This window comes from Mandrillus leucophaeus, unplaced genomic scaffold (genome assembly GCF_000951045.1).
Source record: "Mandrillus leucophaeus isolate KB7577 unplaced genomic scaffold, Mleu.le_1.0 Scaffold204, whole genome shotgun sequence".
Lineage (NCBI taxonomy): Eukaryota > Metazoa > Chordata > Mammalia > Primates > Cercopithecidae > Mandrillus > Mandrillus leucophaeus.
Genome location: NW_012102077.1, coordinates 2,674,771 through 2,687,626, shown reverse-complemented (window position 1 = coordinate 2,687,626; position 12,856 = coordinate 2,674,771). Strand labels below are relative to the sequence as shown.

Here is a 12,856-nt window from a genome sequence, read left to right as displayed (position 1 = left end):
ACAATTCTCAGATTCTCAAGATTTGCTTCTCATGGCTCTCAGGGTGAAGCAGAAACTCTTCACTCTTAGAACTGGGGCAAGTCTTCCCTTGTTCTGTAAGGGATCTCCTTGAATGAAGCCATTTACTAATGAAGATATAACTTGGGTTACATTGGTATAAAATCATATCCAAATGCAAACCTACAGATTGGGTGGTTTGGTGTTCTGGTTAAAACTACAGAAACTGTTGCATGGCAGGAAGGTACAGCTCTCTACATTTTTGTATGTGAGAGGATTAGCTGTTACCCAGGTGGACCAAAAGATATGTTTTGAGTCTTGGAGGGGAGGGCTGCAGTGAAAACCAGCTCAGGAGAGGAATGCCACTTGTCCAAAGAATACATCGTTTGTGCCTTATTTACAGAAATAAAATTGAGTTGACCTTGCCACATACCACCGGGTTTGCCTGTCACACCCCTGCCTAACTGCTGCTCAAATACAAAAGTCTAGACCTTGTGGTGTGGCTTATTCATTGAAACAGTATGGCAACCCTCCTTAACAGCCAGTAGTGATAGGAAAAAACATTCTTCCTGTTGTACAGGCATCGACTGTTGCTTTAAGATCTGCATGTTTAGAGCTAGACTGAAACTTCTGAGAAATCACCTCAGCAAACAGAGTCCATCTGTATCGTTAACTCCTAGGGCTCCATTTGGCTGCCTGCAGCCCTGTTGACAAGGATGTGAGGTCCTGTCCTGGCTCATCAGGAGAGAGTGCTGCGATTGATTAGTGATGTCTCTCCCGGGGGCAGCAGAGGAAGTACCTGCACCTGGGCTCTGTGGCCACTAAACAATTTAAAAGTCTCTCATTTTATAGATTACGAAAACAAAAGTCCCCCAGAGACAAAGTCAAAATGAAAATCCAGTTCTTTTGACCACTTGCTCTCATTATATTACCATAGCTCAAAAATGGACTGGAGGCCCACCCTCCCTTATCAACAATTCTAAAATCCAAAAAGCTCTGAAAATATGTAACTCATATCAGGGAGGATCCTAACTTGAACATGAGGCTATTTAACAGTATTTACAGCATTTGTTTACAGAGTATTGCCCCAGACCTTGCTGGGAGGCATTATATATTACATAGTACATGCTCAGTATTTCTTTTATAAAATCTGGAAAAAAGTTGAAATCTGAAGCACTTCTGGGTCCAGATGTGTTGGATAAGGGGTGGCAGGCCTGTACTACTGACCCGACAGCCTACAGGGGTGTTGTAGGTGTCATGGCCTTAAAAGATACCCACGCCCTAATCTGGAACTTGTAAATCTGTTATTCCTCAGACATTAATTACTAGCTATGGACCTTAAAATGAGACTATCCAGGATTAACTGTGGGCCCAATCTAATCACAGGCACTCTTCAAAAGCAGAGAACTTTCTCCAGCTGGAGTCAGAGACAGCAGAAGAGGAAGTCAAAGAGAGCTTTTAAGCAGGAGAAGGACTCAATCTGCCATTGCTTGAGGGGCCACCTGGAAAGCATAAGGAATGCAGGCAGCTCCAGGTACAAAGATTGGCCCCTGGTTGATGCCCAGTAAGGAATCAGGGCCTTCCGCTGGTTCATTTGGCCAACGACGTGAATATACCTGGAAGCAGATTCTTCTCCAGGGCCTCCAGATAAGAGCCCATCATGGCTGACATCTTGAGTTCAGCCTCATAAGACCCTAATCAGAGAAGCCAGTCCTGCTATGTCAGATTTCCCATCTGAGGAGCTGGGAGATAATACATGGGTACTAGGGTAAGTCATGAAGAAAACGAATACATGGAACAAGCCTGACTCTTCTTCCATAAGGTGTCCTGTTAGCATCTACTCAGACTTACCTTTCTGCATCCCAGTCAAAGCCCTTTACCCCCATCAGACTGTTCCCCTGCATCCTCCCTCCCGGACACACGAGGCTTTGCACTTTCTTACCCAGGACATTTCACCGGCCAGGACTGCGGAGTCCTTTCCCCCAGGTCTCTCTGCGTATCTCTGCCACGCCCTCCATCCCTGCCTTCCACAAACCAGTGAACAGGCCATTGGCCTCCTGGAATGTGATTCAATCCTGCCCTACAGAGCACTCCCTGCTGCTCTTTTCAGGGCCTAAGACTCTTGAAAGATGAAAACCTTGTCTTATGCCTCCCTCATGGCGCCATAATGCCTGTCATTACACAGATTAAACCTTGATGGATATTTGCTCAGAGAAGGACTGATGCAGCCCAACAGTGCTGGGCACTGCAGTGTGCAGCCCCTGGGTAGGAGGCACTCACACAGGGGAGGGGCAATCTCTAGTGTTCCTAGTTAAAATAACCCCTTAGATTTGTACTGGGATTTGCAGTTTTCAAAGAATTTCCAAACATATTATCTCATGTCATTTTTTACTATGTCAACTTTTTTTTCACCAAAAACCCATGACATAAACAAGGCAAGCCTTTTTAAATTCCCAGTTTTTGCTTGTTTGAGACAGAGTCTCTCTCTGTCGCCAAGCCTAGAGTGCAATGGTGTGACCACAGCTCACTGATGCCTCAACCTCCCAGGATCAAGTGATCCTCTCTCCTTGGCCACTGGAGTAGCTGGGACTACAGGTGTGCACCACCATGTCCTGCTATTTTTTTATTTTTATTTCTGTAGGGACAGTGTCTTGCTATGTTGCCAGGGCTGGTCTCGAAATCCTGGGCACAAGTAATCTACCCGCCTTGGCCTCCGAAAGTGCTGGGATTGCAGGCATGAGCCACCACACCTGGTTTTAATTCCCCGTTTTGACAGATGCGAAAACAGAGGTTCTAGAGGGTTATGAGATTTGCACAGTCAGCATAGGTAACAAACCCAGCAGTACAGACGCAACCCTCTTGCAGTGCAGGGCAGAGAAGCTGCTCTAAAAATCCAAGGCACACAGAGACAGGAGCAGCGTGCTAGAGCTGTGAGCTCTGCAAAAACACCACCCAGGTGAATGAGACTGGCTCAAGGTGTCCAGGAAGGTAGATTTAATCCTATCTGTCCAAACCCGACTCCCTCCTCTTTCCCCTTCTCCATGTTTTCCTAAGGAAAAAGCTTTTCTGTTTAATTTAAAGCCAAGAATATCTGGTCTAAAGTATCACTGCTAGTGGAGGGGAAAAGCCCAAAAACTCTAATCCCAGCAGTGTGATCATTAAGATGCAGACGTGACTACCTTCCCTGGGGCAGATAACAAGAAGGACCTAAATAAGGTGGAAGACCCAGCTCCACCTGGGAATCAAACCATTGCCCTGATCGCCCCACTCGGAACAGGAATAAAAATACCTGTTTCACACCTACAGTTGTGAGGATGAAGTAACATCGCGAATGTACATCTTTCCAAATGTGTACGGGGCTACCTATATCTAACCACTATCATCCCAGTGACCAGCACTAAGGCAAATCTGTCTGTTTCACCAAATAGCATCCGGGTTCCCAGCTATCCTCTTACCACGCATTGCTTTCTTCCCTCGAGGCTGGCCTCGGCATCCTATTAACCTGATTTCATCCTATTCAAAATACTAGTGAATAAAGAGGAAGGATAATGAAGAAGTAACTGTAGGATTTACCCCAAGTTCTACATAAGCTCAAAGGGGACTCTGACTACATGTTTGCTTCAATCCTTCCTTCCATGAGATAATCACAGCAGAGTTGAAAAAACACTACTGATACAAATGCAGAAATCCAGTGTACCCTGACGTGCATAAGACTGAATACTCTCATGCCCAAGCCCAACCCCGATATTTTTCCATTATTTGGACTTCTTCAGGCAGCAACTGATAGATCAGTACAAATAAAAAGGGTCTCTGTTAACCAGAAGCACTACCTCCTAAAAGAAACTGACTCCTCCACAAGAGATTCTACAATGCTGAATACACATCAATATTTGGGTTGAATTTAATTTTCACCCATTCTCCACAGCCCTTGAGAGATTTTAGATCAGACTGGTAAGAAGTGCATTCTGATTCGGGTCTGGAGTATTTTATTAGAAAATGGGGCACAGTTTCCAGTGATGATCTTTTTTTTTTTTTTTTTTTTTTTTTTTTTTTTTTTTTTAAGGGTTTTGCTCTGTCACCCAGGCTGGAGTAGAGTGGCGTGATCATAGCTCACTGCAACTTCCGCCTGCCCAGCTAAAGTGATCTCCCATCTCAGCCTCCCAAGCAGCTGGGACTATAGGTGCACACCACCATGCCTGACTAATTTTTGTGTTTTTTGTAGAGACAGGGTTTTGCCATGTTGAACTGGTGTTGAACTCCTGGCTTCAAGTGATCCATCTGCCTCGGCCTCCCAAAGTGCAGAGATTACAGGCGTGAGTCACAGCACCTGGACTCTAGTGATGATCTTTCATTAGAAATTTACTACAAATCTAACAAGACAGCTTTACTTTAATAAATTTATAGCTGATTTCCCTTGAATATTGTTGATAATCCTGGAAGATTGATTGTTCTTTAAATCCCCCCAGAGTTACTCAGATAAGGATTATGGTCACTAACTTCAATAAAAACTGCTTGAAGATTTTTTTATAACAGATGTTGGGCCTTGTGTATACAATGCAATTTTGAAGACATGACAATATGCTTTTAGATATTAGAGTTAAAATAAATTATAGCAGAAATTTGGAAATCTTTAATCCTTACTGTGCAAATCTGAATTGCATTTTGGAAACACGTGGGATGCGTCCTAAGGCTCCAGTCTTGGTTTCTCACCAGAAACCAGAGTTCCCTTCTAAAGGAGAAGGCCTGGGGGCAGTGATGCATTCTGTTTTAAATACGACAAAGTTACAATGAGAGTGGGGATTAAAGTAGACATACAAAAATGAGTGCATTCTAACTGTAATTTTGGGGTTAATCACTTAATCTCTTCGAACATTTGTTTCTTCATCTGTACAAAAGAAATGGTAGTGTATTGTCTGTTTCACAGGAGTGTTGTGAACTCTAAATCACATGTATAAGATCAGCCTGGCTAGGTGCAGTGGCTCACAACTGTAATTCCAGCACTCTGGGAGGCTGAGACAGGAGGATCACTCGAGCCCAGGAGTTCAAGACCAGCCTGGGCAACACAGTGGAACGCTGTCTCTACAAAAAATTTAAAAACTAGCCACGCATGTGCCTGTAGTCCTAGCTACTCAGGAGGCTGAGGCTGAAGGATAACTTGAGCCCAGGAGTTGGAGGCTACAGAGAGCTTATGATTGTGCCACTGTATTTCAGCCTGGGTGATAGAGCAAGACCCTGTCTCAAAAACAAGAAAAAGAAAAAGAAAAAAATCAGCGTGTATCCACCACGACTACTGCTGCAGGTAGCCTGGGAAATCCTGATGCATCTCAGCTAGAATCATCTTCTCCTTTAACATCAGCTCTTCCTCCAGACACGCCTGTCCATCCTGATGACACCACATTCTCCCAGGCATCCAAGCTTAGAAACCTGGTCACGCTACCTTGTTCCTCCACCCTCTCTGATGCAAGAATGATCCCTCCTTTTCAAAATATAAACCTGATTAGCTCAACCCCTTGCTCGATAATCACTGACAGTTTCCAAGTGTTCTTGAAAAGAGTCAAAACATGTAAGTCGCCCCCAAGACCCTGTCTTGTCTGGCCCTGCCCTCCCCCCACAATGCTTTCCCTGCTTCTGCACTCCAGTCACACTGGCCCCTTTGGCTCCTCCAAAGCCAGCTTTCCCACCAGCTATGGAGCCTTTGCCACACTGTTCCTCAGCTGGAACTGCCAGCCCTAGGGGCCATGTCCTCTGCAAAGCAATCCTTGGCTTCATGGAGCTGCCCAAGTGCTAATGTAATTGGTGTGAAGAGAAACCTATCCCTCATGTCACAGCACTTGTTACTGTTTGAAATTATATATTATGTGATGTCTCTCTCCCTCCCCAACTAAAACGTCATGAGAGCAGTGATTCTGTTTTACTCCAGTATCATAACTTCAATACTTAGCACCTATTGGGTACTCAAAATATGTTATGAGTAAATCAGTCAACCTTGGGATCCTCTCCTCAGTGTCGATATATTTAAGCTAAGAAAAGGGGACGGCCACAGTGGCTTACACCTGTACTCCCAGAACTTTGGGCAGCTGAGATGGCAGGATCACCTGAGACCAGGAGTTTAAGACCAGCCTGGGCAACACAGCAACATCCCATCACTATAAATAATTGTTAAAATTAGCTTGGGGTGGTGGCCTGTGCCTGTAGTTCTAGCTACTAGAGAGGCTGAGGGAGTATTGCTTGAGCCCAGGAGTTCAAGGCAGCAGTGAGCTATGATTGCGCCACTACACTCCACCCTTGGGGGAGAGTGAGACCCTGCCTCAAAAAGAAAAAATAATAATAAAATGTATAGGGAAGAGGAAAGTGAGCTAACTAAATATCTGATATGTGTTTGGAGGCACTGAAATAAGTGCTCAGTATTTAATATCTGTGATGGTTAATAGTGAGTGTCAACTTGATGGACTGAAGGATGCAAAGTATTGTTCCTGGGTGTGCCTGCGAGGGTGTTGCCAAAGGAGATTCACATTTGAGTCAGTGGACTGGGAAAGGCAGACCCACCCTCAATCTGGGTGGGTACCATCTAATTAGCTGCCAGCATGGCTAGGATAAAAGCAGGAAGAGGAACATGGAAGGGCTAGACCTGCTGAGTCTTCCAGCCTCCATCCTTCTCCTGTGCTGGATGCTTCCTGCCCTCAAACATCGAACTCCAAGTTCTTCAGCTTTTGGACTCTTGGATGCATGCGGGTGGTTTGCCAGGGGCTCTAAGGCCTTCAGTCGCAGACTGAAGGCTGCACTGTTGGCTTCCCTACTTTTGAGGTTTGGGGACTTGGACCAGCTTCCTGGCTCCTCAGCTTGCAGATGGCCTGTTGTGGGACTTTACCTTGTGATCGTGTGAGTCAATACTCCTTAATAAACTCCCTTTCATATATACGTCTATCCTATCAGTCCTGTCCCTCTAGAGAACCCTGACTAATACAATACCTCACTTACTCATCACAAAATCCTACCAGATTGTATTGGTTTTCCATTGCTGCTGTAACAAATTACAATAAACTCAGGGCTTTTGAACAACACAAATTAGGATACATTTCGGTAGGTCAGAGACCCAACCCTAGGCCAACATCAAGATGTCAACAGAGCTGCGTGCCTTCCATAGACTCAAGGAGAATCCGATTCCTTGCCTCTTCCAACTTCTAGAAGCTGCTTCTGTTCCTTGTTTCATACATGGTCTCTTCCTCCATCATCAAAGCCAGGAACATCACATGTCTCTTGTCATTATCCTATAGCCACATCTCCCTCTGACCTCAACCAGGAAAGAGTCTCTGCTTTAAGGACTCATGCGATTAGCTGGGCCTGCCTGGATATTTGAGGATAATCTTCCATCTCAAGGTCCTTAACCTCGGTCCCAGAGGCAGAGTCCCCTGTTCCACGTAAAGTAACGTGTTCGTGGGTCCTAGAGATCTAAATGTGGATATATTTGCCATTATTCTGCCTAACAAATAGATGGTTTATCCCCTTTTTATAGCGGGAGAAACTCAAGAGCTAAAAGCTACAGCACGAGGAGGTGAGGGATGCAGGATTCAACTTTTTTTTTGGTTTTCCAGAAAGCAGGTCTGTCTCTCTAAAATGGTTGCTTCTCCATTTTAATAACTATTTAAATATTAGGGTAGCATAATGAAACATTTCTCAGAAAGTCAATGAGAAGTAACTGCATTCACTATGCAGGGCTGCTGCAAGGAATGGCCATAAACTTGGTGGCTTAAAACAACAGATATTTACGCTCTCACAGTTCTGGAGGCTAGAGTCAGAAATCAAGGCTGGGCAGGGCTGTGCTCCCTCTTCCAGCTCCTGGTGGCTCCCATCTTGTGGCAGCATAACTCCACTTTCTGCCTCTTTCTTCACTTGGCCTTCTTTCCAGTGTTTCTGTCTGATAGGGTTTGGTTGTGTCCCCACCCAAATCTCCTCTTGAATTACAACTCCCACATTTCCCATGTATTGTGGAAGGAACCTGGTGGTAGGTGGTTGAATCATGGGGGCGGGTCTTCCCCACAGTGTTCTTGTGATAGTGAGTGGGTCTCATGAGATCTGATGGTTTTATAAAGGGGAATTTCCCTGCACAAGCTCTCTTCTCTTGTCTGCTGCCATGTTAGACGTGCCTTTCACCTTCCATAGTGACTGTGAGACCTCCCCAGCTACGTGGAACTGTAAGTCCATTAAGCCTCTTTCTTTTGTCAACTGCCCAATCTCGGGTGTATCTTTATCAGCAGCGTGAAAACAGACTAGTACACTCTCTCTCACATTTCCCTTGGCTCTCCTCTTATAAGGACACCTGTCGTGGGATTTAGGGTCCACCCTAAATCCAGGGCAATCTCATCTTGAGATCCTTTACTTTAATTACATCTGCAAAGATCTATTTCCAAATAAGCTCACATTCTGAGGTTCTAGGTGGACATGAATTTTGGGGGATAAATATTCAGGCCACTATAGTGACATATACAGAACTTACAATAAAAATGTAAATGTACCATCAAGTCAATTGTCTAAGAGGTAGCAGACACCTCTTTAAATGCTCACACTAGCTGTGAAGATCAGCTTCCTCGCTGCGTGGCCCGCTGTCAGAGTGAACTTCAGCAAATATCACAGCAGCCCCTGACAGCATCTTCTCTGACACGGGGAAAGATAAAAAGCAGAAATATAAAAACCTGTCACCCATCTATTTCTGTATTCCTTGTATCTAATTGTTTCTTTCTCCACTGCCCCCATCTCCTTCCATATGACAGTTTAGCAGGCACCTAAGGAATGGAACAGTGCCACTCTCAATATAATATTTATGAGATGGTTAAAGAATAATAACTGTGGTATCTATTTTAATTTCCATTTTAATCTTCTGTCCTACTTTTGAAAAAAAAGATCTAAAAAAGTACTGTAATTCAAGCACAGAGATAAGCATACATACTTAAAACTTTTTTTTTTTTTAAGAGTCAGGGTATCACTTGGTTGCCTAGGCTACAGTACAGAGGTATAATCACAGCTCACTGCAGCCTCAAATTCCTGGGCTAAATTGATCCTCCTGCCTCAGCCTCCTGAGTTGCTAGGACTACAGGCATGAACCACCATGCTTGGCTCTTTTTATTTTATTTTTTGTAGAGATGGGGGTCTCACTATCTCTACAGGATCGTGCCCATGCTTGTCTGGAACTCCTGGCCTCAAAAGGGATCCTCCTGCCTCGGCCTCCAAAAGCACTGAGATTACAAATGTGAGCAATCACACTCAGCTCCATAATTAATACTCTGGAAGGAGCTTTCTTGTTGTTGCTATTGTTCTTGGTTTTATGGGTATGGGAAAGGGAGCCGCGCTGGGGGAGTCTGGTGTTACGCATGCTGAGTGCAAAGCACGCCTGGGGAGGCATGGAGGCCTCACTGAGGATGTGGGAAGCATGCCCAGGGCTGATCCTGAGAGGAAAAACCAAATTTAGAATTTTTTCTTCTTAAATATTTTGAGCCTCATATTTGTAGCCCTTCATAAAAAGCTTCTTCATAGCCCTCATATTAACGACACAACCAAATACGAGAGTTAAGAGTTAAGGAGTTAATAGTTACTATTTAAGGAATAGCCTGGGGGTCCTGCAGACCTGGGTTGGAATAAGACCTTGGGCAGGTTGCTCAACCACACCTAGCCTCAGTTTCCCCAGCTGTAAAATGGACAAATGTCTCTAGTTCATGTTATTGTAAGGATCACATGAGACACTCAGCAGTGTGCTTTGCTGTGGAATAACCCCCTGACCGTGTTAGTTATCAGAGTCTCACTAGGCCCTAGAAGGAAGCAGGAGATATCTGTATTCCCATTTGATAGCCTCAAAGAAGTCAAAAGCACACACAACCAGTGCTGCAGGGCTGGAGACACGAATGGAAATCAAACAACTGTAAATCCCTGTTAATTCTCAGTTGTAATTAAATTCCTGGCAGAATAAGGTACTTCATAATATAGTTTTATTGTTCTCCCAAACTATAATCCAACCAGCAAATTATGTTTGAGTTTTTTAAACCACCTGAACCATAAGAGAATTCATTCCAATTCTGAGTATAAAATTTCATTATGTTGGGGAAGTAACTGTCCCCACAGTCACAGGCAGAGCCAGTGAAGCCAAACGAGCACTGATACTTAGAGTCGGCAACAAAAAGGTGGAGACTCGGTAGAAAGTAATCTACATCGTGAACAGGCCAGATCTGCCCCTCTGCCTGTCCTTGAAAATAAAGTTTTATTGGAACACAGCCATGATCATTCATTTGTGTATAGCTGTGAGAAAGAGGGCATGGCCCATAAAGCCTAAACCATTTATTATGTTGCACTTTACAGAAAATGTTTGCCAACCTCTGCTGTAACAGAAGACATATAATGGGGCAGCAATGGGGAGAACCTGAAAATATCTTAAAATGCCAAGTTGCATTCCTAGCGTTCTCGCCTGGTACTTTCAGTCTCACGAAATAGGGTTGCTTTATTTTTCACGAAGTAGCAGGGAAGGTAAATCCCCCAAGGGACATGAGCAAGAGGACCTTAAAGTTAGGAGGAATTTCTCCCAAGAAAGCCAGTGGAGGATCCTGACACTCAGCCACAGTGGTCTCAGTGTCCTCAATAGCTTTTTCTCCCCCATGATGAAATTCCGCACACCTACAGACAGGAAGGACTCACTCGGATTTTCTCGTCCTCCAGGGTTGGGGATGGGCTAGATCCTTGCTCCAATTCCTCCTTCTCTGTCACTGTCTTGCAGATGTCTTTAGTCTGCTGGTTATCTGGAGGCTGCAGATCATGGTACTGTGATTTTGTTTTCAAGCTATTGGTGAATTCTTCAGAGTGAGTTTTTCTGAAGAGAGACAAAAGTAACATTCTCAAAAACCATTCTTCAACAGGAAGAGCTTTTCCAAAGCAGATGTCGACATTCAAATTACGTGAAAACCAGTAACAGACACCACTTACTGAGTGCTTCTAACATGCTGGGCCCTGTGCCATCACCTGCCTCAGTTTCCCTCAGTGTAAAGACGTTAACTTCATCCTCATCATAACCCTATGAGGAAGGCATTGTCATCCTCACTTTGTTATAAGAGCTCCAAGAAATTTTGTAATTCACCCAAGACCACATAGTGGTACAGCCAAAATCTGCATCCTGGTCTGCCCAACTCCTGGTTTACAAGTTAACCTATTAGAACACACCATCTCCTTCCAATCGATCATTAAATAATTCCTTTATCTTCATATGTCCATTGATAGTTTTAAAGTTACAGGCACTAGTGGGCAGCATCCCAGCCCTTGAAAGTCCAATGCACCATCCATTGTGCCACAGACTCTGCTTTGCATCCCTAGCCCTTGGGAACTAAACTGTGGTCCTCATGTCTGTCCCAATTTCCACTTCAGCATCTCAGAGTAATGCTGTCAACATCACTGCCCAGAGCCAGAGGAGGACACCCAGAGCACCCCAGCTACCCAGCAGAGGAGTGCCATCACCTGCCTCAGTTTCCCTCCGAGTTACCTTCCTACATCTGCGGTTGATATCACTTCTCTATTGAAAAACCTCACTGTCCACAGAATAAGGTCCAAACTCCCAAATCTGGCCTCTGAAGCAGCTGCCCAAGTGTATTTCAAATGCTCAGAAGACCTCATCATTCCCCAAAGAACCATCCATAGTCAAGTCTAGGGGCCTTGGTTAAGCCCTCTGCCTGCACTTTCCTTCTTGGCCTTCTGTAGCTGGAAAACCACTCCTTTCAAGGTTTGGTTCAGATTTCACCTCGTCTGTGGATCGGAATGATAGGTTCCCACCTATGCTTGGTAAACTCTGTGTATACCTTCATTATATCCAAATCACAGCCTGCACTGGCCGTAGTGAGCTGTGCATCTGTCTACTTCTCCTCCTAGACTGGAAGCTCCCTGTTTCTCTTTGAATTCCCAGTACCTTGCACTGTGTAGGCACCTAAAGAGCCTGATTATCCAGCCGCCTGTATCTGAGTGATCTCCTTGAAAGACCTGAAGCTTGCACAGTCACTGCATTTCTCACATATGTTCCAGATACTCAGCTGTGTCGGCCTGCACTGCTCTCACATGACTCTAGTGCAGCCACAGGTGTTCACTGGGGAACTCACACACTCATACAGATCAAAACTGGAATGTCAAGCAGGGAGAGGAAGCAGCTGATTTGACAGCACTAAAGACTTTCATGAGGTCTTTAGTGCTATCAAAGACTTGAGACCAAAAGCCTAAATCAACCTTCTAAAGAGATCCAAAAGGTCTTTAGACCAAAAGCCTAAGTCAACCTTCCAAAGAGATCCAAAATGACTTTCGTGACCCTCCAACCCAACCCCACTCTCCCACCAGATACTGGGAACAAGGGGCGTGTTTGCAACGTTTTCTAACGTCTGGAGGGTCTTTAAGTCTCTGGTTCGTTTGCAGATCGCATACCTGAGCTCTTCTGCCTCCTGTTCTGCTTTCAGCCGGGCCCTCTCAGCAATAATTTCATCACAGAGCACATCATAGGGTTTATCTAGATGGTGTTCGCCCATCACCCACACCCAGACTTCCTTATCGGCTCCCAGCTTCCAATGAACGGATTTGCCATTCTCTGCAAACAAACACACAAACAAAAAATTCAGATTGGACAAATATCTTTAGTCATAGATTACTATTTCCCTATATTCTCATCTAATGTATATATATTTTTTCAAAGACCCTAACCACTAAAGTATTAGATGAGACAAGGAACTTCCAACTGCTCAGGAACATCTGTAGGTGGCAATGGCAGTGGTGGCAGTGAGAGGCAGCTTCAGTGAGAATATTTGTTTTAAAAATTTTGTGGGTATGTTTTTTGCACGTGCTTTTTTTTTTT

General features: G+C 44.5%; 1 protein-coding gene across 3 annotated transcripts in view; it reads right to left on the bottom strand.

The window, feature by feature from the left end:
• Nucleotides 1–12,856, bottom strand: part of SH2D4A (SH2 domain containing 4A) — an 87,479-nt gene that overhangs the window by 55,343 nt on the left and 19,280 nt on the right. For all 3 annotated transcript variants that reach the window (XM_011979617.1, XM_011979619.1, XM_011979618.1), the window contains 2 exons: nucleotides 12,433–12,592; nucleotides 10,675–10,846 (listed from right to left, as the gene is read on the bottom strand). In XM_011979617.1, the coding sequence (XP_011835007.1) occupies nucleotides 10,675–10,846; nucleotides 12,433–12,592 (332 nt within the window). The remainder of the gene's footprint in view (nucleotides 1–10,674; nucleotides 10,847–12,432; nucleotides 12,593–12,856) is intronic.